Source organism: Pelodiscus sinensis, chromosome 11 (assembly GCF_052426305.1).
Source record: "Pelodiscus sinensis isolate ZL-2025 chromosome 11, ASM5242630v1, whole genome shotgun sequence".
Lineage (NCBI taxonomy): Eukaryota > Metazoa > Chordata > Testudines > Trionychidae > Pelodiscus > Pelodiscus sinensis.
Genome location: NC_143062.1, coordinates 32,293,697 through 32,317,564, shown reverse-complemented (window position 1 = coordinate 32,317,564; position 23,868 = coordinate 32,293,697). Strand labels below are relative to the sequence as shown.

The 23,868-nt window shown below is 42.8% G+C and overlaps 1 protein-coding gene across 1 annotated transcript in view; it reads left to right on the top strand.

Annotated features, from left to right (window-relative positions):
- LOC102455902 (cullin-associated NEDD8-dissociated protein 1-like) overlaps positions 1-23,868 on the top strand; it is a 35,830-nt gene continuing 11,962 nt past the window's right edge. Inside the window, exons 1-11 of the mRNA XM_025189572.3 lie at positions 1-15; positions 97-224; positions 1,344-1,520; positions 5,880-6,023; positions 9,886-10,040; positions 11,663-11,786; positions 12,473-12,729; positions 13,655-13,760; positions 14,470-14,624; positions 16,938-17,230; positions 23,135-23,276. Of these exons, the coding sequence (XP_025045357.2) occupies positions 1,453-1,520; positions 5,880-6,023; positions 9,886-10,040; positions 11,663-11,786; positions 12,473-12,729; positions 13,655-13,760; positions 14,470-14,624; positions 16,938-17,230; positions 23,135-23,276 (1,444 nt within the window). The 5' untranslated portion in view covers positions 1-15; positions 97-224; positions 1,344-1,452. The remainder of the gene's footprint in view (positions 16-96; positions 225-1,343; positions 1,521-5,879; positions 6,024-9,885; positions 10,041-11,662; positions 11,787-12,472; positions 12,730-13,654; positions 13,761-14,469; positions 14,625-16,937; positions 17,231-23,134; positions 23,277-23,868) is intronic.

Here is a 23,868-nt window from a genome sequence, read left to right as displayed (position 1 = left end):
TTCCTGCAGAACCAGGTAAGGAGGGGATCCTGAGGCGGTGGGGAGTCTGGGTCTATTTCAGGAGTCTGGTATTTTCTGAATTTTTTTACTGGACAGGAGGTGAAAATACCGGACTGTCTGGATCAATACTGGACACCTGGCAATCCTAGTGATGCAGCTGGCAGCTGACAGCAGACAGAATGGACTGGACCTGAAGTGGGTCTTTCCACTTCCCACCACCACTGGTGAGTATGGGGGTGGGGCTGACCCTGCTGTCAGTGCTAGGCCCCCTGCTAACTGCACCACGTCCTTAGGGTGAGGACTTGGGGGAAAAGGTGTAGGAAAGAGGGGGAGAGCAGCGGCAGAAAGAGGAGAGGGGAGCAACTGCACAGGTAGAGTAGGGGAAGAGTGGGAAGGCTGTCCCAGGCCTTGCAACCCCCTATGGGGAAGGTGCCCTGCTGATTATATAGACCCTTTCCTGGAGAAGATGCCACAGATCATGGCTATTACTTAAACTATGGTTGCTTCCTATTATAAAAAGGCAGGTACTGTTAACCGCAATTGCAGGAATTGCCTAGCATGGGAGTGGGAGACTGTCCATAACTACTTAAGGCCCTGTTTCTCAAACTGTAGGTCCTGACCCCCTCCCAGGGAGTCGTGAGCAACTTAGAGGGGGGTCATGAGCAACTTAGATGGGGGTTGCAGTATCACAAAAGTTTGAGAACCCCTTACTTAAGGCATTAGTGGGTAGGTCCTTAATTTTACCGGTTAGTTTCATCATTAGAAAGGGGGCTGGGTCTCGATAATCAACAAAAAATGTCAGTGATTTATGGGCAGTACCTAGCCTTACTTGTCTGTACAGATACAACGGGGACAAAATGCTAAAGTGGTGGATTTGTTACTTCCAAGGGCCTACCCCTAAAGGGTGCAGTGAATGCACACAATGCCTTGCGTCCACATGAAGTAAGGGGCTCTTGCAGCCATGGTGAAAACCTTTAAAGGAGAGTCTTTAGCTGCACTTAGTGCAAACTCCTGAGAGGTGAGTAATCCTTAATTTCAGCTGTACCCCTCAGTGTTAGCAGATTGTCATTCGATTGCACTGTGTTAGCTGAGACCTGCGGGGGGAGGGGAGCAGCGGCTGCTGGCGCTGCCCCTTGTCCCTTTTCCGCTCCCTGCCGTAACGTGAGAGGCTGCAGATAACTCTCAGCAGGTGGCGCCCTTAGCTCAGCAGCCTGGACTCCGCGCTATTTATATCCCGTGATTGCAGTGCCGGGGCTCAGCTTTTCCAGCGACTTCTAATGGGGGGGGAACCACCACCCCAGCCTGCTCACTGTGTCCTCTCTGTCGCCATATTCTCTATGCAGATCCCCAGCAAGCAGCACCCCGGCTCAGGGTAGCATAGCACGAAACTTCAACACCCCCTAAAACCCAGACTATAGCAAGGGGAGCACCCTCCAGGAGCTGCAGGGCAAGATGACTAACGTGTCCTATCACATCTCTAATCTCCTGGAGAAGATGACATCCACTGACAAAGATTTTAGGTAGGATCCCAGCTGCTGTTGCTGCTTGAGATTAGTTTGGGGGAAGAGGGTGCTTGTTAATTGCAAACCTTGAAGAGGCGATTTGGTTAATCGCAGCACATGAGTTGGGGCAGAGAGGGGTGTTTATATGCAAACCCATGGAAGGGAGAGATCTTGTTGACTGCAATTAGTTCAACCCTCCTAGAGTAGAGAGGAGATTGCGGGTGACCCTTAAGGAACTTTGCAATCAGTGCACCCCCCTACACTACCCCAAAAAGGATGAGGAGTCTGCTGCATGTTCTGGGGTTGATTATTAAACGCATGAATGCCCAGAATAAGGGCTCCTTGGGTGGTGGTGGGGAAGTAGGTTTTTAGTTTATCTTACAAGTGGTTAGAGGTTGTGTTTTATACTCTCTCCTCCCCCACCCATAGCCGAAATGGAGCCGGAGAGGCATTGGACAGCAGCAGCCAGGGGGGACAGCTGCTCTTATCTGGGGAAAATACCTGCTTTATTTTCTGTGCTGTTCAAGAAGAATTAAAAGGCGTAGGATGTCTTGTTTTGAAATAAATTGGATGATGATGATCTTCCATGCACCATTGATTTACTTATATGTGTTTAGAGGGGGATGAAGAAACCCACTTGTGGTTCAGATAAAGTAATAGTGTGGGTGAGCTAACAGTCATAAGCCACAAAAGTAAAGGGGAAAGTTGATATGGAGTAACACATGCAGCTTCTATTAAATTTAGGGCATGAATAAATGATTAAGCCAAAGGGTAAGATATCCTAACCTGTTAAAGGGGAACTAAAGGGTCATGTTTTCAAGTAGTCAGGGGCCTAGAATATAGATTTTTTGGGTTCAAAGTCAAACAAAATTTAATATTTTAAAAAAAATGAACATTGCGACATTGTGCTGGAGAACCTAAAGTGAAACTTACTAGAAGGAAACATGCAACTGGCTCTTTTGTGCAAAGAGAAATGCCTAAACTGAACAAATAATTAAATTATATAAGCAAATTAACTTCTAGTTTAATAATGTTAGAGCCAAAACTGTGCCCTACCTAAGCAACTTCTGTTGATATCAGTGGGATTTGTTCTATATCAGAAAGCAGACCTTAAATATCACTACTAGCTTATTCAGATTTTTAAAATTATTTTTGTTAACTAGAGGTCTTTGTAAACTAAATAGTAAATGTTCTATGTATGTATCATCTTGCCATCCATGCATGCCCTTGGGTTTTTTAAATAACTCTTCAAGTAATACATTGATTTTTATCATGCTTTATGTACAGCATTTTGCCTTTAAAATTTTTTATGAAATTTCAATAAAGTCTAGTACATGTACCCAAGATACGGATATTACAGCTATTCATGGTAATTTTTAATATTAAAATTTAACTTTTTAAACTTTGTTTTTAAATTATATTGGCATAATGAGGAAATACTTTGTTGCTGCCAAAATCTTCAAATGGGCCAATATGCTGTGTTTATTCTTTGGGGTATATATGTTTCTGAAAAGGCAGATACTCCTTTTTAGACTTTGGAATCAGTGGTTTGGTATTGAAGGTGCTGTAAAATGTAATAGATGTGTGTTTAAAAATTGCTGATTCGCTATGAAAAATTTCACTCTATTGAACTTCTGCAAACTGTCCTGCTGCCCCCAGCCAGGATGAGTAATGTTTATGCCAGATAGGAAGGTATGGGGTCCTTTATGAGACAGATATTTTTGTTTATAGCAAGATAACTTCTTATGTTTGTTTTCAGATGATTTTCTTGTTTTGTTTTGATAATGAAGTTGATAATGGAGGAGCGGCTTCATTAGCTCTTATTCATGGTCTTTACATGTATTGTGTGCAGACTTCCATTTGAAAATGATGCTAAGTACAGTTGGTCCTCCCTGGTCTGGCATCCTTGGAATCTCACTGGTCCCAGATGAGGGATTTTGCCAGACCTGGGGAAGTCATTTCTGGCCCTCCTGCTGCGGGGCTGTCTCAGCCCTGGTCCAGGCACTGCTTCCTGGCTGGCTCCCCACTATCCTGCCACAACCTTCCTTCCGTGGATTCCTGGCCCTGCCAAGCAACCCAGCTGTGGTGAACTGGACTCACAGCTTGCTGCCATTAGCCTACTGCCCTGTCAGCCCTACACTGGAACTCTCCGATCCTAGAATGTGTTGCCAGACCAGAGAGTCCCTGTTTAGAGAGGTTCAACTCGTAGTTCTTGCTGAATCAAAAAATAATTTGCAGGTTTAAATGGTAGAATTCCTCCAATTCTCTTGTCTTCGATTTCTGGCTGGTGATCTTTGAGTCCAGATATGATTTTGCTACTTAAATGCAGGCTTATGCACCAAAGATACAGCAAAACTAGTGAAGTAGGATTTTTAAATGCTGAACAGGTGATCAAAGGTTTGATTTAAAATATAGTTTAAGGTACTTATGAAAGGAGAGGTTTCCCCCGCCCCATTTGGCACCTTTTGGATATTTATCCATATTATAAACTTACATGATTAATAGGGAGCTGCAATTCTAAGGATTTTCTGAACTGGGAAGTCAAATATTTGGTGGTATTTGTGAAAAGACATCCAGCTGAACATCCATCTTGCTGAATGTTGGTTTTGTTAGTCAATTCTAAATTGCTAGTGGCAGTAAGGAATAGAGTCATAACGAATATTTGCTTCTCACACGTGGGTTATGAGAAGTATCAGTATTGGGAACCGTGATATACTGATGATGATTTTGAATACATGTATCCTGGAAAAATGTGTCTCTTTTGCGCTAGTGCAGCTTCGCTAGTGCAACCAAGAGTAGAAGTCATAGCATAAGTAGTGGGCTGTGTATTTTCACCCTGATGGGTAAAAATGACTACATTCTGACTACCATACAGCTTTCACTATTACTTGTATTGATGGTGCTAAACTGGCGCAGAAAAACACACATTTTTCCAGTATAGAAAAGGCCTCAGCTCTAAGGAAGGAAAGAAATGAGAAAGGAGGTTAAATTTGCCGATGAGACTATTCAGATTCTTCAAGACTAGAAACTCCAGTAGGATATAAACAAATTGGCTACGTCTACACTGGCCCCTTTTCCGGAAGGGGCATGTAAATTTCAGCAGTCGTCGTAGGGAAATCCGCGGGGGATTTAAATATCCCCCGCGGCATTTAAATAAAAATGTCCGCCGCTTTTTTCCGGCTTTTAAAAAAGCCGGAAAAGAGCATCTACACTGGCCCCGATCCTCCGGAAAAAGTGCCCTTTTCCGGAGGGTCTTATTCCTACTTTGAAGTAGGAATAAGACCCTCTGGAAAAGGGCGCTTTTTCCGGAGGATCGGGGCCAGTCTAGACGCTCTTTTCCGGCTTTTTTAAAAGCCGGAAAAAAGCGGCGGACATTTTTATTTAAATGCCGCGGGGGATATTTAAATCCCCCGCGGATTTCCCTACGACGACTGCTGAAATTTACATGCCCCTTCCGGAAAAGGGGCCAGTGTAGACGTAGCCATTGAGTGACTAGATTGAACAATAGAACAGCTAAATCTAGCCTAGGTCAGTATTTCTCAATACTTGGTTCATGGACTGATCACTTTGAGACTTCCCAGATACCACTTAGGAAGATAGCAAGCCTGTTCCTGGTATCAAACATTGGCCTAAATTACTTTAAAGTGCACTTTTAGTCTGAGGAGTGATTATGTACAGGTGGTACTTTCTTTCTCAACACATTTTCTCTCTGTGTGTAATCAGCATACTATTTGCTTATTTGAATGGATTTTAAAATAAGGGTTTTTTAAAATCCATCAACCCTGCAAGAGAGTGAGCTAGAATTTGTCTCATGCATTATCAACAGAATTGTTAGCAAAGGCACAAAGAGTTGCTCTCGTTTTATGATTCTGCGTCAGTGTAACTGAAAGCAGAATCTCCTGGCTGGTAGAAGTTTTATTACTACTAATGATGAGTAAGCTAGAAAGAACCCAGCTGGAGTTTCAGACTCCTGGTGATTAGAAAACACATTTTATTCTAGTAATCTGAGACCATTTGATCTTGAAGCATTAAGACAAAATACAGATGGAATGCCACAATACCATTTTTATAGTCATATTTCAGAGTAGATTTGAGGGGAGGGAATAACTTAAAATTCTCCTATATCTTGGCTCACTTGTTATGAATTAGCTGAATTCTTTGCAACCAATGCCTTCTGCCTAAGTTCCTCTGCTTGTTCCATGGGGAAACTATTTTCTTAACTCACCAGAGAGTTGTGGAATTAATTAGTTATGGTTTGTAAAACACATTCCATATTAGTGCCATGTGAATACTATATTTTATCCTTCACCCTGATCTCTGTGAAGTGTATCTTTATTTACATACTAGCCAACCTATTGTTGATATTCCTTGCTTCAGATTTATGGCCACCAATGACTTGATGATGGAACTGCAGAAGGATTCCATAAAGCTGGATGAAGACAGTGAGAAGAAAGTTGTGAAAATGCTTTTAAAATTGCTTGAGGACAAAAACGGAGAGGTGCAGAACTTGGCTGTCAAGTGGTAAGAGTCACTGTATGGGCACCATACTTATTAAAAGTGATGAAACTGTCAAAGAATCTGAAAATTCCTCAGAATAGAGCCCTGGGTACACACAGTCTTGTAGCTTTCTTGAATCTTCCTTCTGAACACTTCCTGTCTGATGCAAGGCAGAGACAGTCTGTAGTTACGGTGAGAGTGGTGTGCAAAGGGCTGAATTATTGCGATGAGCATATAATAGTTTTTGTAGGAACAGTAGATGAAACTCTTGAAAGTCTTTTATTGTAGCTTTTGCCCTCCATTTATTTCCTTTTTTGTGTACCAGACCCATGACAGGTCTGCTGACAGACTAGCATTTGTTCAAGTTAACACTGTGAGCTCACATGTAGCCTGTTTTGGGGATAGGATATTTTTTTTAATTTAGTGATCAAAACAAAAACAGATATTTAGAATCCAGATGATGCTTTTGAAGTACAGGCAGTCCCCGGGTTACGTACAAGATAGGTACTGTAGGTTTGTTCTTAAGTTGAATCTGTATGTAAGTCGGAACTGGCGTCAGCCACTGCTGAAACTGATCAGTTTCAACCGCGGCTGAATCTGGATGCCAGTTCTGACTTACATACAGATTCATCTTAAGAAACCCAGGCGTCCCCAAGTCAGCTGCGGGCATGCTCAGCGGCTTTGCTCTCCGTCTCCCTGGTCTGCAGGGAGACGGGGAGCAAAGCCTTGGAGCACGCCCGCAGCGGGACAGCCCAGGCGCGCCCGGGCTGTCTCGCTGTGGGCGTGCTCCGCGGCTTTGCTCCTGTCCGCCTGGTCTGCTGAGGGGGTCCAGCGGCTTTGCTGGACCCCCCCAGCAGACCAGGGAGACCGGGAGAAGCTTTTCTTGCCCCGGAGGACACGGGTGGTGACCCGCCGCCTGTGAGCTCCGGGGCGAGAAAAGCCCCGTTCGTAAGTGCGGATCTGACATAAGTCGGATCCGTGTAAGTCGGGGACTGCCTGTACAACAATTTGAAAAGTCATATAAGACTAAGCACTAATGTGTGTGCTTTTTGTCCATGGATCTCAAACTACCTATCATCCCTGTTTTATATATAGGGAAATTGAGACATGGAAATTAAATGATTTGCCTGGGATTCTGCACAGTTAGCATCACAATAAAGAAAATACGAGGTTTGACAAATAGAGGAAAAAACACTGTAGGTAAAGATACTTTTTTCATAGACTTTCTGGGGCTTTACCAGCTGTGGATGGTCATGAATATTGCAAACAAATACATAACACTGACACTTTCTAATATAAAAATTCTTAATAGTAGTTAGATTGTTTACATGACGAATTCTTAATTTAAGGGTCCCATTCAGTTGCCTTTGAAATCAAAGGGAGTGTTGCTTTTGCTTCCATAAGAACCAGATCTGGCTCAGCTCGTGCATCTGAATAAACTTTAGTAAGGTACTGCATAGGGGTTTGGACTCTCAAAAATAATTATCACTCTTTCTTCATGAGTTAGATATACAACTGGCCTTGATAAAAGTCCCAAGGAAACACCATTTTTTTTAACCAAATTTACGAATTTACTAAAATTCCAGTCCCAGTTTATGTGTAGCATTAGCATTCTTGAAACTGACTTTTTTCCCCTTTCAAGTGGGTGGTCAGTAACAAAGTGTGATAAATTAAAATCTCTGCACCTAGTTTGCAATCTATCGAAAGAATATTATTGTGGAATGTGAAATCTTTGAGGGTTGGTCATCTGTGTATTTTCGTTTTGGTGTAACAGCTTGGCAGGGTTTCTTTTAAACCCTGCGGAACAAGATGACTGTACAGCACATCAGGCATTTGTATTGAAGCAGGAATTCAAAATGGCAGATGCTATTCCCGCATCAGACTGGGAGAATCTTTCACATTTAAAGATGCATACAGAGAAAATAGTATGACATCATCTTTCATATACCACAGATTTCTGAACTGACAAAAAAGTAGTTACACAAAGGGGCATGTTATTGATTAAGTCCCCATACTATGTGGTGTGGTAAAGCCAGCCCACAGGAAACAGTAGAACATTCTTGGAGAACTTGATAATTTAGTTGGTTCTGATGTCAAATGCCCATAGAAATAATTCTCCAAATAAAACCTGCAGAATCTGGCTCACAACGTTTCTCCATAAAGGAGATGCTCACTTCTATGAGTTACTTTCCAGGTGAGACCTGTGGAAGGCAGAAGAATTCCTTACAATTAAGGCATAGGATTGAGAAGTTCTGTGGCTGATTCATGTGAATGTGAACAAGTCACTTAAGCAACAGAAGAGCAGTGCATTGTCACTAATACAGTTGGGCTAAACATTTCTATGACTGTTCATTTCAGTAAAAAAAAATTATTGAAAAAAAACATTCATATAAATTAATTTAATGTATTGCATTTTCTTTGCTTGTGTTTGCATTCCTATTTTCTTGTGTTTGCATTCCTATTCTTTCTTGTTTGTATTTCCTGAATGGTTTAGCAACCAAAGATGCTAGTGGAAAGTTTGTGGAAACAGCTAATTGTCATGTCAAGTATTTAAAAGGGTGTTACAAGGAGGAGGGAGAAAAATTGTTCTTCTTGGCCTCTGAGTCAAGGACAAGAAGCAATGGGCTTAAATTGCAGCAAAGGAGGTTTAGGTTGGACATTAGGAAAATCTTCCCAACTGTCAGGGTGGTTAAACACTGGAATAAATTGCCTAGGGAGGTTGTGGAATCTCCATCTCTGGAGGTGTTTAAGAATAGGTTGGATAGACATCTATCAGTGATTATCTAGACAGTGCTTGGTCCTGCTGTGAGGGCAGGGGACTGGACTTTATGATCTCTTGAGATCCCTTCCAATTCTATGACATCGTACAAAATAATCATGGAAAATGAATGACTTTTGAATTAAACTTAAAATCTGATTTGAATAGTTACATTTATCTGATTAGAGAAGTAACATGGTAATGTCTCAGTTCTCTAATCAAAACTAGCAAACACAGCTCAGACTTTGAATATCAAATATTTGCAACTAACTGTTCACAAATATTCTACTGATATTTATTCCATGTGTAATTTTGAAGAGCAGACTCATTAGAGAAAATCTCATGTTGTTACCAACTTAAGAGGGGAAATTGAATACTGGATTTGGTTAATCAACTCCAGCTCTTACACTATAAAGAAGGAAGAGTTCTTACCCTATACAGCAGAGGGCAACTGGAGGTAAATTACATATGGAAATAGTTATTTTCCATACCATTTAAAAATGGATCCTGGATATCAGTCTTAAAAGAACTAACATGACTTCCGTGTCATAATTCAGTCAATTATTAAACTGCACATTCAGTGAAAAAAGTCTTATTTGTTATAAATTAGGGATGTTACATTTAGATTAATCAACTAATTGAATAGACAATGGAATCTCCATTAACTTCTCAATTAGTTGATAAGGGAGCCTCCACCTTTGAAATGTGCAAGAGCCCCACTTTTGTACATTTCAAAAGTAAAGTGCGCAGGGAGCACGAGGCCAGCAACCGGGGACTGCTTGAGTCCCCAGTGGCACTTCTGCTTTTGAAATGTAGCAAGAGCCCTGTTCTTGCTACATTTCAAAGGCGGAAGCGCCGCCAGTTCCCCACTGTGCCCCTGCTCCCCTACCCCCAGACGGTGCTGGGGGGGAAACTGGCTTAAAAGGCATTTTCTCCCCAGCTCCTGCTCCTCCCCCCTTGCTGCCTTTTTCTGATGCGGGGGGGCGGGGAGGGAGGGGACTAATCAAGTCACTAGTCACTTACATCCCTGGTACAATCCACTGAATCATTCTTCTTTTGACTTGAAGTGTGGTTTTTAGAAAATGGCTTCCTTTTCATTTGGTTTGTCATCTTTTTTTATTTCTGTAGTTTGGGCCCTTTGGTCAGCAAAGTGAAAGAGTATCAGGTAGAAACTATCGTGGACACGCTTTGTACAAACATGTTGTCAGACAAGGAACAGCTCCGGGACATCTCCAGTATTGGTCTGAAAACAGTTATCTCAGAGCTGCCTCCAGCATCTACAGGTAAAATTTCTCCCTAAAATACGGTAGAACCTGTTCAGCCTTTAGGAAGCAGAGGACAATTTGGAGTTTAGAATCTCAAGTTCTGTGGGATTCCCTTTCCCCCTGCGCCGTGCTGTTAGTAATAGCAGGAAAGGGCAAAAGAAGGAAAAATCTATTTTGGGTTTTTCCAAAGATCTTTTCCAAAGATCTAGTCACAGGGGTAGGGAATTACAATGTAATGAATAAAGAGTTGAAGGTTATAATTAACAACAGCGCTCAAAACGAAACCCGAGATCTGATCATCTGAAAAACGGTGGTGCTTGAAATCTGAACCCTTCATCTAAATTTTGCAAATGACCCCATCTCCATGATAGTCTGAAATAATAAACTCTGGGTTCAAATGGTGTTGCTGAGGACCATTACTGGGAGAAACTATAGTGAAGACCGGGTGGGCTGCTCACTCTGGTTTCCACAAACGTGAATCTGTATGTAGTCTGGATCTTAGCAGCACTTATCCATTCACTACCTCCATGTACAGCCTTTTTCCCTGCCTGTGTCTTTTTATTATTGACGCCCTCTCCAGACTGCCCCTTTTGCCCAGTTTCTACAGCCATGAGACAAAAACCATATTGACCTAAGTATCCAGTAAAAATAATAGTTCTTTAGCAAGATACCTCTGAGATTTGTGCTATCTCTTTAGCAGCCTCTGGGTTTTGATGCCATCTCTCATGCATCTGACATCCCCCCCCCCCCCCCGCACACCAGGTAGCCAAGGTGACGTTGCTATCATAGACTCTGAGCTTGCAGTTGTACAGGATGGAATTATTGTTCATGCAAATAGATTTCAGACTGTTTTCAATCTCTGCCAGATTTTAAATATTTGAGAGCCATTGTTTTAATGTAAATAGTCCTATTGTAGTAACTAGCTCACCTGGGCCGCCTTCCCAAAGGTTGGGCCTAGTATTGCATCTGTGGGGACAGAAGAAGGAGCTTGCCCCTTCCACCTGAGGCAACTCCCCTTCCAGAGGCATGGAGCTGACCTCAGCTTTCCCCCACCACAAACACACCTTGCCCAGGGGCCTGGCAATTCTGTTGCCTCCCACTTGGAGTAGGAAGGTGATTGGAGTTGGAAAAATTGGAGTCAGGATACAGGTCTGCCTATATGGTGCTCCTATCTAAACACGCCCTTTTCGCACAGAAATTATATTCTAGCAGTGTTTACTTCTGTGCTGGATTTGCACCCACCTCCAGGAGGACATGGTATTGCATGGGCAGAAAAACCAATGGGAGCATTGCTTTTTAGGCAGCTGATGGAGTCCAGGCATCACTGAGGAAAGACAGCCATTTCAAAGGGTTAGTGCATCTTACCCCAGGGAGGCTGTCATCCCTGCCTTTTTCATCATCCCAGTCTGTTTCCTCCTTTTCCCACAAGGGTAGCGTTAGTTAACAATCTACTCCTAAGCACTCTGTCATCTTCTGATGGAGATTTTTTGACTGGGAGAGATCATTATGGCCCATAGTAAGATAGCCACCTGCTGTGGTTCAGCTCCCATCTATGGGGCTGTGCATTATAACCTCTGAATACCAGGGAGATAAAACTGGTTTGGGAAAAAATGTTGGCTGAAAGTCCTCTCTGTTCTTAGGTTCCACCATGACAGCCAATGTGTGCAGAAAAATCACAGCTCAGCTGACGGGAGCCATTGGGAAACAAGAGGATGTGTCCGTGCAGTTAGAGGCTCTTGACATCCTGTCAGATATGTTGAGCAGGTACAAAAGGATTTCCTCCAAGCAACTGTGTATGGCAGGGGACTGTACAGTGTGTTTGCTTGCTTGTGACTCTTTTCTGTTTATCTAATGTTACTTTGAAGATTAAATAAATGAAAGGATTGGGATGGATGCCAGATGGGAAATGTCTGGGCAGGTCTGATCACCCATCTGATCTAAGAGAATGTACATATGTGTTCTACACTTGGACGGATACAGGTAGCATTGCGGGATCCCCAGGGAATGGGTGACCAATGGGCATAAGGGTTTTCTGGGGAGGTGGGAAGGGCAGAAAGAAGGAAAATTCTATTTTGGCATGGGTGATCTCATCACACGCAATTTCTCTGGCTGTTTCTCTTATTACATAACACAAGCATATCTCATAATGACAGCACTGCACTGTGTATAAACTTGTCAGCTGCAGTCTTGATTTTATCACCCAAAAAACTGGGCCATGCAAAGGCATATTGCTTAAATCAAACTCTTGCATCAAGGAGATGGGAGAAAATGGTCCCTCCCAGTCTTTGCTAGAACAACTTTAGATTTAAACTAAAACACACTGTTTTTGCTAGTAATGTGTTTGTCCTCATTTATGGAGCTTTCTTGTTTTGCATTTCAGTTATACGAGCTAAGAGAGCCTTCCTTCTCAAGATCTAATTTCTCATGTTGTCTTGCCTCTGTGATTGCAGGTTAGGAGGCATGCTTTACTCTTTTCATTCCTCTATCCTGAACTGCCTCCTTCCTCAGCTCACGAGCCCCAGATTAGCTGTGCGTAAGAGGGCCATCATTGCCCTAGGCTACCTGGTCTTGACTTGCAATGGAAGCATCTTCTCAGAGCTCATGGAGCACCTGTTAGCTGAACTGAAGAGGAATGAGTCTACTTCTACCACGAGAACATACATCCAGTGCATCGCGGGTATCAGCAGGCAGGCTGGGCACCGCATAGGTAAGTCCAGAAGCTTGGAAAGCTATCTACAAAGACACACTCACACACATGCTGCATGTTAGAGCTGCTCATTCGTAGTTATCAAAAGAAGTATTTTAGTTATTTTTCTGGTGCGTTGGTAGTTAGCACAGTGTTCTCCTCCTGCTTCTGGTTCTTAGGGTACGTCTAGACTACATGCCTCTGTCGCCAGAGGCATGTAGATTAGGCTACCCGACAAAGTAAAATGAAGCGGCGAATTAAATAATCGCCGCTTCATTTAAATTTACATGGCTGCCGCGCTGAGCCGACAAACAGCTGATCAGCTGTTTGTCGGCTCAGCGCGATAGTCTGGACGCACGGGGGTCGACATCAAAGGTATTTGTCGACCACCCAGGTATGCCTCCTGGGATGAGGTTTACCAGAGGGGAAGTACACCGGTTGCAGGTAGGCCGCAGGTTGCCACCACTGGTAATGCAGCCCACCGAGACGAAGGAGAGCCACTCGTGTGGCCCACACATTAGTCTTGGATGCCCATTTCTGTTCTCTAAAGCCTTTCATTTCAAGATCTTGCAGCCGCTTCCGAAATGCTGATTAATCCTCACAACGCCCCCTTTTGGTAGCTCAGCATGATTAACCTCATTTTACACATGTGGAAAAGGAGGCACAGAATATTTGAGTGACTTGCCAGAGGCACGGTCAGATCTGGGATCCTCAAACCATTAGATCATCTCTGTCTCTCCAGAACGCCTATGTATGAAAACGCCTATGTATGAAAATTTCGTCTGCTGAAATTTTGTCAGGCTGTTCACGACACATAATCAGTGAGAGAGAGAGAGAGAATGTTCTGCCAGGCTCTAGAAATGACTGGCTGGTAACAAGGCTCTTCCTTTAGCAGCCAGCTCAAGGAGGGAGCAATATGCTTTGCTGTTTACTTCGTCTCTTTCAGGGGAGTATCTGGAGAAGATCATTTCATTAATTGTTCGGTACTGTAACGTGGAGGATGATGAGCTGAGGGAATACTGCTTTCAGGCTTTCGAGTCTTTTGTGAGAAGGTGTGTGCTTTCGAGAATAATATGTGCTTAAGTTCTGCTTCACTGCCCTTCACTGACAAATGCATGTGCAAAGAGGTTTGAGGAAAACTAAACTGAGTGGAATATTTTCCTATATGTGTTGTTGTGGGAGAGAAAGATGCAACATTGGTCCTGTAACAAGATCTATCCTTACAAACCAACTTGGGTTATTCAAATAGTATCATGGATGTATGAGGTGTTTTCCCCAGTATGTGGAAGAATAGGTTCTTGACCCAGGAGTGTACAATGATATTTGTAAATGATATGCGTGTGACAAGTGGCCACTCTGACTGAACCTCACCTACTGTAGGTTCTTGGAGGATGTTTGAGTCCATCAGGTGAGTGAGAGGGAGTTGACTCAGACTTTTGATGTCTATAGCAGGAGTGGGATCTGGAGGTGGGAATGGTGCTCTTGTGAAGGGACTGCGGGACATTGCTTTTTGATTTTTAAAGGGGGAATCGCTCAAGTAGTCGAGAATGAGAGTCTGAAGCTCACTTCTTGGAGACTCATGTGGATTCAAACATGAGCCTGCTTCATCCACTGTGGTGAAAGGGAAACTTGACTGTTTAATGTGGGTATATAGTTAGTTGTGTGAAACACTTTGGGATCTTGTGGGCTGAATTACAATGATTGATACAAAAACTACTTATTTCTAGTTAAACTTAGGTTTTGTTAAATTTGTCGTCTTAGGTGTCCAAAGGAAATTGGCTCTCACATCCCTAGTGTGATGGGATTGTGCCTGCAGTACATTACTTATGACCCAAATTACAACTATGACAACGAGGAAGAGGAGGAAGAAGAGGAAGAAATGATGGAAACTGAAAATGGGGAAGATGAAGAGCAAGGTGCCTGCTTGTGAGGATGACTATGCTTAGTAGAACTGTTGACATAGTACCCCAGGGATCCATTTCTTCCCTTCCCACTCACACTATGTGGCATTACCTTTGTCCTCACGATGTCTCTGCATTGACCATAATTAGTATACAGCTGCTCAGTTCTGTCCGTGCTGTAATTCTAATCATTTCCAAACCTAGGACTTTCCTGTTATGTCTTTACTGATCCACTTGTCACTGACATCTCTTGTTGTGAAAGGATAGGATTTGCTAGCACTGGCACCATAAACTAGCCCAAGGGAGAGCAAGACTGAAGAGTTGCAGCCTCTGCTATTCTGAGTGAGTGCAGGTGTCTGACACAGCATGCCCACGGTACACTAGCACTGGTGTATCTCTACTGGCTGCCTCTGAGATTGCCCAAATTCAAAATAATCCCCCCAAAATGCCAGTGCCAATAAATGATGCTCAGATTGCCACTTCCTGCATTTGAGTGAGATTCTTCATACGCATAAGGTTATTTTATAAGCATACCACAAGAAGGCAGGTATCAACTCTGTCTACACAGCAGCTGGCAAGGTACTTCCCAATGTGAACAGGCAGACAGTGCTAGCTGCTGGAGTGCTAAGAACAGCAGTGTGACTGGGGGCACAGGTAGCAGCTTGGGTTGGCTGCCTGAGTATATGCCCAGGAAGGCAGGTGAGATTGTATTCAGGTGGTTAGCCCAAGCCACCGCTTGCATTGCTGCAGCCACAATGTTATTTTTAGGTGCTACCTCAAGCCAAACCACAGGTTGAATCTCTCTGGTCTGGCAACATCCGTGGTCCGGCATGATTTTAGTCAGCCGGATGGCCACTTATCGTGGGTATGTCCAAGTTTCCCGCAATCCCCTAAAGTTTGTTTGCAGCCACCAGTCCTGGCTCTCAGGGTTCTGTGCTGTTATTTAGCTCTAATTTATCCCTAAATGCCTTCTACGAGCAACAGTCTTCCACCAGTAAGCAGTAGAAGTGTTGGTAATGCTGCTAGACGATATTGACCTCCCAGGATTCAGCAAATTTTCTGGTTCTGCATCAGTCAGGTCCCGAGGATGCCAGACTAGAGAGGTTTAACGTGTAGTGTATATCTGTCTGTCTAAGCTGGGAAGCATCCTCCCAGCTGCTTTGCAGACATTCCCTAGATGGTCTTTCATTTATCTATTAGAACTGGTGGCTTTAATGCAGTTATATGTCTATATTCGTTCCTCCAGGGATTGTTTAGTGCTAGCAGCTTTGTGCTCACCTGTGAAGAGGAGAACTCCTAGTTCTAGTAGGCAGTATTTGGAGGAGCTTTTAAATGCATTCTGCTGAGCTGCTGCCTCCCAAACTAATACCCAAACAGAGCAGTATAAAATAGTGACACTAAAATCCAAATGGAAAGCCTTTTAAAGGAAGGTCTTGTAGCCAATGTCAGCATGAAGATCACATCTGACACTGCCTCTGATCCAGGTCTTTTGTAGTAGTTTTTTTTTAAAGGCGTGGGTGAAGGCTAGATTGAGGTAGTGATATAGGGAGAACAAGAGTCATGCTCTAGGCCCAAGCTGCATCAGCTGTACACTTAATATGTTTCAGGCACTACAGTGTGCCAGTTCTGTGGCTGCACAGGGTGTCATGACTAGGAGCAGAAGCTAGAATAATTCAAATGGAATGTAAGGCACAAACGTTTAATGGTGAGGGTAGTTAACCATTGGAACAGCATGCGAAGGGATGTGCTACCTTTTCGTCACTCGGAGTCTCTGGATAAAGATGCCTTTCTAAAAGAGATTCTCCTGCTCATCTGCGAGTCATGGGGTAAAATGGAAGAACTGTGGAGTGAAGTTCTGTGACCTGTATCATGCATCATAATGATTGCCCTTCTGGTCACTTCTGGCCTTAAAATAAATGGAACTCAAGACCTTATTCCCCCTTCAAACACAAAACCTTACAATGAGAGCAAGAGTGGATGCTCCAATTAGCTGTATAACATTAATGAGCCTTCAGGCATTAAAGGGCCACAGGATCTGACACATAGTGACTCAATCAGATGCTTTATCCAACACATGTCTGTGGTGACACATACTAGCCACGTTAATGCGCTGAGTTCTGATGACTATCTGTCAAAACTGTCCAGAATAACCCAAATCTGATTTTCCCAATAACACATTCATTATTGGCATCTGTTTATCTTGTGTTAACTTTTGAGCTCAATAGGATGAGAAATGACATGAGAGAGGGAAAGTCTTGGGCATGTGGTGATTCTCTACCTGTGTTTCTCTTGTAACATAGTTTGTTTTTCCCTACTTGCTGTTTCCAGAGAGCGATGATGAGTACAGTGATGACGATGACATTAGCTGGAAAGTTCGCAGGTCTGCGGCTAAGTGCTTGGAAGCCATTGTCAGTACCCGGCATGACCTCCTTCAGGATTTCTACAAGACTCTCTCCCCAGTTTTGATAGGCAGATTCAAGGAAAGAGAGGAGAATGTCAAAGCTGACATCTTCTGTGCTTATATCTCTTTGCTGAGGCAAACACAGCCCATACAGAGCTGGCTACATGCTTCTGACGGAGGAGGCAAGGAAGAGATTCCCCTCACCATGCTTCAGAACCAGGTGAGTGGGAAAGTGATAGACCAGATTAAGCTGAATAGGAGTGGAAAAAGAATTGGAAAAAGTGTCATCAACAAATGTGTGCAATAACTCAGCCAGGGAACATGGCTATCTGGAGGCTCAGGTCTCTTAGGAAGGCCACATCTTCACTTGCTGCACTGGAGATCAGTCTTTTGGTATTTGATTTAGCATGTCTAGTGAAGACCCGCTAAATTGGCGATGGGTCCGTGGTTCTGAAGAGGTAAAGGAAGCCAATGGGTGTGTAGCTGGAGTTACATACTTTAGCTGACCTTCCAAGTTTAGTGTAGACCTGGCCTAAGAGAATAAAAAAAGATGGAAAGCTTTCTCTTCCCTGCTTGTTTTGATTCTTGGGTTTACAGCCGCATTTCAGAAAATCTGTTGTTTTCATCTCCTGAGACTACTCCAGATTTTCAGTAAGACTGATTTCATATGGTCTGTGTCTACGCACAGAACAGTTCATGTATTTTCCAGCCATGTGGAGGTACTCTAGCACAGGCAGAGGTGTCATATAACTTTCAAGCTGTCACTGAGTTCCAGTGTGGTGGTTTTGTGGTGTAGATGGGATGGCCTGACTGGGTCTGTATGAAGGGGTTATCAGTCCTCTTCCCTCACAGGTCATCGTGTGGGAGGCCATCCTAAAGGACACAATGCTGTGTGTAAATATTGAGGCAGAATGGGAGATCAGCACAGGTTTACCCAGAATGTGTTTATATTGTACAGTATGGTAGGAGGGGACAGGCTTAGAGCTGCTCCAGGAAAAATATGTCTGTGTTTAATGTGTTGAATCATGCACACGATGTAACTTAAGGATGTCACATCTAGGTTAGTAGTTATACTAATATATCCTAGTTCTGTCTTTAGCATCTACTGTGGGTTACAATTCAAAGCATGCTAGCAACTAGGCTCCTGGGTGTTGAATTCAGGTCAAGTCCTGTCCCAGTTTAACTGGTTTCAGACACTGGCCAGCGCCAGTGCAGTCAGACTGTTTACAACAATTGACTTGTCTGGAATTGTACTTAAGCATGGATGCAGAGATCATTTTACACCAGGGCTGTGTTTACACCCACTATTTTTGAGAAATCTATCTCTGGTTCAGCTCCCCAGATATCACTAAGAGTGAGAATGTAAGTGGAGTTGGTGCATTAATTCAGAGAAGGTCTAGAAAACGTGTTGATTGAAGTGTAAAAGCCTCATCATCAGTCATTCTCTCGCTCTTTTCTAATGAGTGGCAGTGCAATAGTGGAAGATTTCCCAGTAAAAAAAACTAGAGTAGATGAGGGATTGAAGGAGGAGGCAAACCCTAGTGTAACCAGATTTTAATGTGTTGATTTTAATGTGTACATCAACAACTCAATGTGCTAAACCCAGACAAAAGCATTTTTAACTGACTCCCTGGTTCTGCAGTTTGGCTCCAGCCACCCAACCCAGAATTATAGCACTTTTGAACCAGTGTCTTTGTTCCCTCTAACATTTTCCATCCTTGAGAAATTCTTTTGGGCAGATTGAAATGTCTTATGAGCACCACCAATATTGAGGTTGTAGGTGGATGTGCAGGGTGTGCCAGTACAAACAAAAAACCTAGGTATAAATATATATTTTAAACAGTCCATAGGTATGGAAGACAATATATAAAATAAGGGATAATTAACAAGGAGCAATGCTTAAGGTATTTAATATGAAATCAAATAAAGAAAACTAACACTACTCTTGGAGTACATGTATTATCGTCCTTTTTAAAACTCAAGCTAGTAAACACACCAAAACAGGGCATACTGCAAATAGCTATATAAATAAATCAAAGACATGGTCATTAAGTAAAAGTCTAAAAAATACATACAGCTCTAAGATGCTAACAAATTATGGGTCAACTAGAAATAGTCGTGCTCTCCTTCAAAATATTAATACAATATTTACTGACAATGGAAAGGAGAGTGAAAGACATTCACTCTGGCTTATACGCTCACTCTGGGGAATGTTTAGGATCCATGCTATGCAAATGAAACAGATCTGTAAAACAGACAAAAGTTCTGGTTTGAAACTTACACCTTGTGTGTGTCACTAACTCGAAGAGTAGAAGCCCCCAGAGCACTTGCCCAGAATCCAACTCCAATTCAAAGGCCAAACAAATTAAACAGGATCCATGGTAAAAGTTCTTCCAGTTTTAACAATTTACCATGTATTAACTAGTGACACAGGATTTTAAAAAAATCATTAAGATCAGAGTTTACAGATATCTACAACTCAAATTATGTTAAAAGAATCATTTCCTTTCTTGCCTTAAGCCATTAACACCCATGTACACTTTGTTTGAAATGTAATCATGCAAATGTCATAAGCCAGGCCTTGGTTCCAGTATTCAAAAGCAGCCTAAAAGCTTTTAACTCACCTAAATTTTTGGCAGCATCCCGTACAGCCTGCCCCAGCCCAGGAGAGAGTCCTGTGTCTACAGCCCAGCTAAGGCTGCTGCACTGAGACAGACAGGGTCTGACTCTTGCTGCCTGCAGTTCAGATGGAAACAAGTTAAGACACCCCAAACTCCTCTCTGTCTCCACCTCACTGCACAGATGCCAGCACCGCTCTCGCTCCCCTCCCTCACCCCAGGTTTGCTCCCTCTCTCCCAGACCAGGAAGCTAGAGGAGCGGACTGGGTTTCCTCACAGGAAGCTGCAGGCAAACCCAGCTGCTGTAATCAGATTGCTCTAATCAAACCTCTACTCTCCTGTACTTTAGGCATGCTCCAAACTCCCCTCCTCTTTGTCCCCCTCCCGGCCCAGCCACACTTAACTGCCTCCCTTCCTTCTTATGTCCCCTTCCCTACTGGCATGCTCATTGTCTTGAGCAGGGAATGTCTGCTGCTGAGAGAGTTCTCTCCAGCCAGGAAGCTCTCTGCATGGCAGCCCTAAACCTCTGGGCGGGGCTGTTAGGAGCTGCGCAGCCATCCTGCCACAGGGAACTTAGTGTGAACTTCTTGACGTCAGCTTTTCACTTTTCACTTTTCACTGTTACACTTGGCTAATTTTATAGCATGAATAGAACCACAGTGTTTCAATGGCTGATGCTAATATGCTCAAGGACAGTTTCCTTGAGCATTGTAGGCAGGTACCTTTCCCTCCTGAGATCCATGTAGGAGAGCTGTATGATTGACCTACCTTCTGCACTCCCACTCTCTGATTCTCAGAAAATATCAATCCATTCTGGACTGGGAAGCCAAGCTAGAACTGTTGTACGAACAGCTGTTTCAGCAGGATATCTAATACTATGCTAATTACAGTGTGGCCACTCCCTTCGGCTACCTCTATACTGGCATGATTTTGTGCAAGAAACTCTTGCAAAAACTCTTCCAGAAGAGAGCGTCTACACTGGCATGTGCCTTTGTGCAAGAGATGTGCTTTTGAGCAAGAGTATCTGTGCCAGTGTAGACACTCTCTTGTGCAAGAAAGCACTAATGGCTATTTTAACCATAGGGCTTTCTTGCACAAGAAATTCATGTTGCCTGTCTACACTGGCCTCTTGCGCAAGAACAGTTGCGCAAGAGGGCTTATTCCTGAGCGGGAGCCATCAGAGTTCTTCCGCAAGAAACACTGATTTCATACATTAGAACGTCAGTGTTCTTGCACAAGAACTCGCAGCCAGTGTAGACAGGCAGCAAGTTTTGGCGCAAAAGCGGCTGCTTTTGCGCAAGATCACACCAATGTAGACACAGCCTTCATGTTTACCATGACTGTTGGTAGCTCACAGGAGGAAAATGTGCTGGAAGAATATCAAGGTGCGAAATGAATGTCCTTTTAAAATTAGCCATAGCTGTAACAAGTCGGCATGTTCATAATTGTTTGACTCCTGTAGCAGCAACAACAAACCAAGAGTGTTCTGAAGTGAACCAAGGTCCACTGAGGGGGATGGTCTGTGCCAGTCACATCTGCCAACTGCTGTGAAGGGGTTTGCAGACACTGTGTACCACCTCAGCCACTGTGTCAAATCTGTTGTCTGTGGTGGCAATTGCTCCAGTTAAGCAGACGTGTCTTTGTTCAGGGACTCACTGAATAAATTACTGCATAAACAGATCAGAGTTAAGCCATTAGAAGTCAGATATATTTTGGATACAATATATAGGTGTGCAGAGCATTAAATACCATATCAGGCTCTAATAATTACAGAATCCATTTGCTAGTGTTGACATAATATCTTTCTACGCTTGTGTTCTTGTAATCTCTTGTACATAGTTCATTGGCAGTTGAATTAAATGTTAGAAGCAATGTTCCTTTTTTGACCTATGTTTTATATTCTGGAATAAGCTAAAGGGTTACTGTCAACATAATTTAGCAATGTAGGAATCACCATACCAGACCAGGGCTCCCATCTAATTGGTAATCTGTCTCCTAGGGCATGTCTATACTTACCAGAAGATCAACGTTCTAGAGGTCAATCTTCTAGCGTTCGATTTAGTTGGTCTAGTATAGATCCGTACATCAAACTCTGAGGGCAGCTCCCGCTGGTGTCCATTACTCCTCCTTTTGCAAGGAGTAAGGGAAACTGATGGGAGCATTTGCTCCCGTCGGCCTCCCGCTGTGTGGATGTTGCTACAGCTTGGCTTAAGGTAAGTCGACTCCAGCTACTCATTTTGCATAGCTGGAGTTACATACCTTAAGATGATCTTCCTGATCTAGTGTAGACCATGCCCTATAGTGGCTAGTCTCAGGTGCTTCAGAGGAAAATGAAATAAATTCTGTAGTCAGCTTATGTGGTGCTTATGAGAAAACATCTTGCTAGCCCACATCCGTTAGAGATTGTCTTTTACCCTGAAGCAAGAGGACATATATCTATTCCAAAATATATTTTTCTGCCCATTTAATGTAACTAATCTAAATAAATTCTATATTTTAAAAAAGAAAATATCTGTGTGGCTAATAATTTATACCCCATAATTAGGTAGTAATTCTTGTAAATCCTGTAATTCTGTGTGGATTGGCTTTGCTGGAGCTCCACAAAAGTTCACTTGTTCGGATTTAATTGCAGGATCAGGTCCTCAGATATTAAACCTGAAAGAAATTTAACTTCTTGCCTCCAACTCATCTGATGAAGTTTTACTCACAAAAACATATTCCCTATTAAATCTGTTAGTTTCTACACATCTCTAAGGCTATGTGAGAATACTGACATTATTCCACACAGCAAGCAGTTATTTCGACATAATGTCTAGCTAGAGGACTTCTTACTCCAACTCCTGTAACCCTAATTTTATGAGGAGTAAGAGAAGCTGGAGGAAGAGAGCTCTTTCTCAGATTTCCTGCTGTGTGGATAGTGCCAAAAGCCAAAATAAGCTATTTCGACTTATGCTATGCAATTGATGTAGCTCAAGTTGCGTAGCTTATTTTGGCTTTAGCCCTGCTGTGTAGACGTGTCCTAAGATGTGTCAGAACTCCTTGTTGTTTCTACTTTGCACCAGTTTTAATTTTGCCTTTTGTTCAACTCAGACAGTTGAAACTTGATTGCTCAGTTTCACTTCCTCCTTGTTAGAGAAGCATGCAAGCTATCCACTAAGCAATACTGCTGTGTTTTGAGATTGTGGCACTAGAGGGGAAGGTTTGCCTTAAAATATTTTGATAGAATTAAAAAACCTTAAAATATGTGACTAGAAGAGTTTAAATAGCTGCTGCTTCACTCCACAGAAGCACAGACACACACATACACATACACACTGTGTCCCTATTTACTCTCTAGCATCTTCCTTTAATAAACCATTGAATTTATTCATTTTTGATTGCTTTCTCTTCTCACGCAGAATTATTCATGTGTGTAGCTAAGCTGGCAAATTGCTTTGCTGGCATAGTGCTATGTCAAAAAGGTTGTTACCTATTAAAGTTTTTTTTCTTTTTTTCTAAACCTGCAGGTTCCAAACATAATCAAGGCCTTGCACAAGCAGCTCAAAGAAAAGAGCATCAAATCAAGGCAAGGGTGCTTCAGTCTCCTTACAGAACTGGCCAATGTTCTTCCTGGCTGCCTGGCAGATCACATTCCTGCATTAATGGCTGGTAAAACTGGTTTGTTGGCTGGGAGATGGTAGGGAACGGTTGTCTCCATTTAAAGTTTCCACTCTCAGTGCTATAAGGTTTCTCTATGGTGTATATTTCTCTTTCCTGCTTTTCTACATTGTCTGGATGTTTATAAAAATGAAAAAAGGTAAAGGGTCTGCTCCTGCTGCCACTGAAGTCAGTTCATTTTTTTGAGCTCTGGATTGGGGCCATAGTGGTGATGTTTTCTATTTCTCTTTAATGTCATGGAATGTTTTTAAATTTCTTATTGGGGAAGAGGTTTATTTACACATTTTCACCTAACTTTCCCTCCCTGTAAATTAGTGTGAAGGGTGCCCATCCAAAGAATGTTGAAATACTCATCATATCTACCAAGACCTTGGGCTGGTCCTTACTGTACATATGTGGGAAAACTCCTTTTTTAATTTCCCCTGAGCCTGATCATCCCATGTCCTTCAATTCCTGTGTGTTTACGAGAGACTATAGAAAATATGAATACATTACTGGGGGGAGGAGGGGCAGGAGGGACTTTTGGAAATACCTTACTGATGGTTCATTCGAAGAACAACCTTCAGACTATATTATAGAAGTT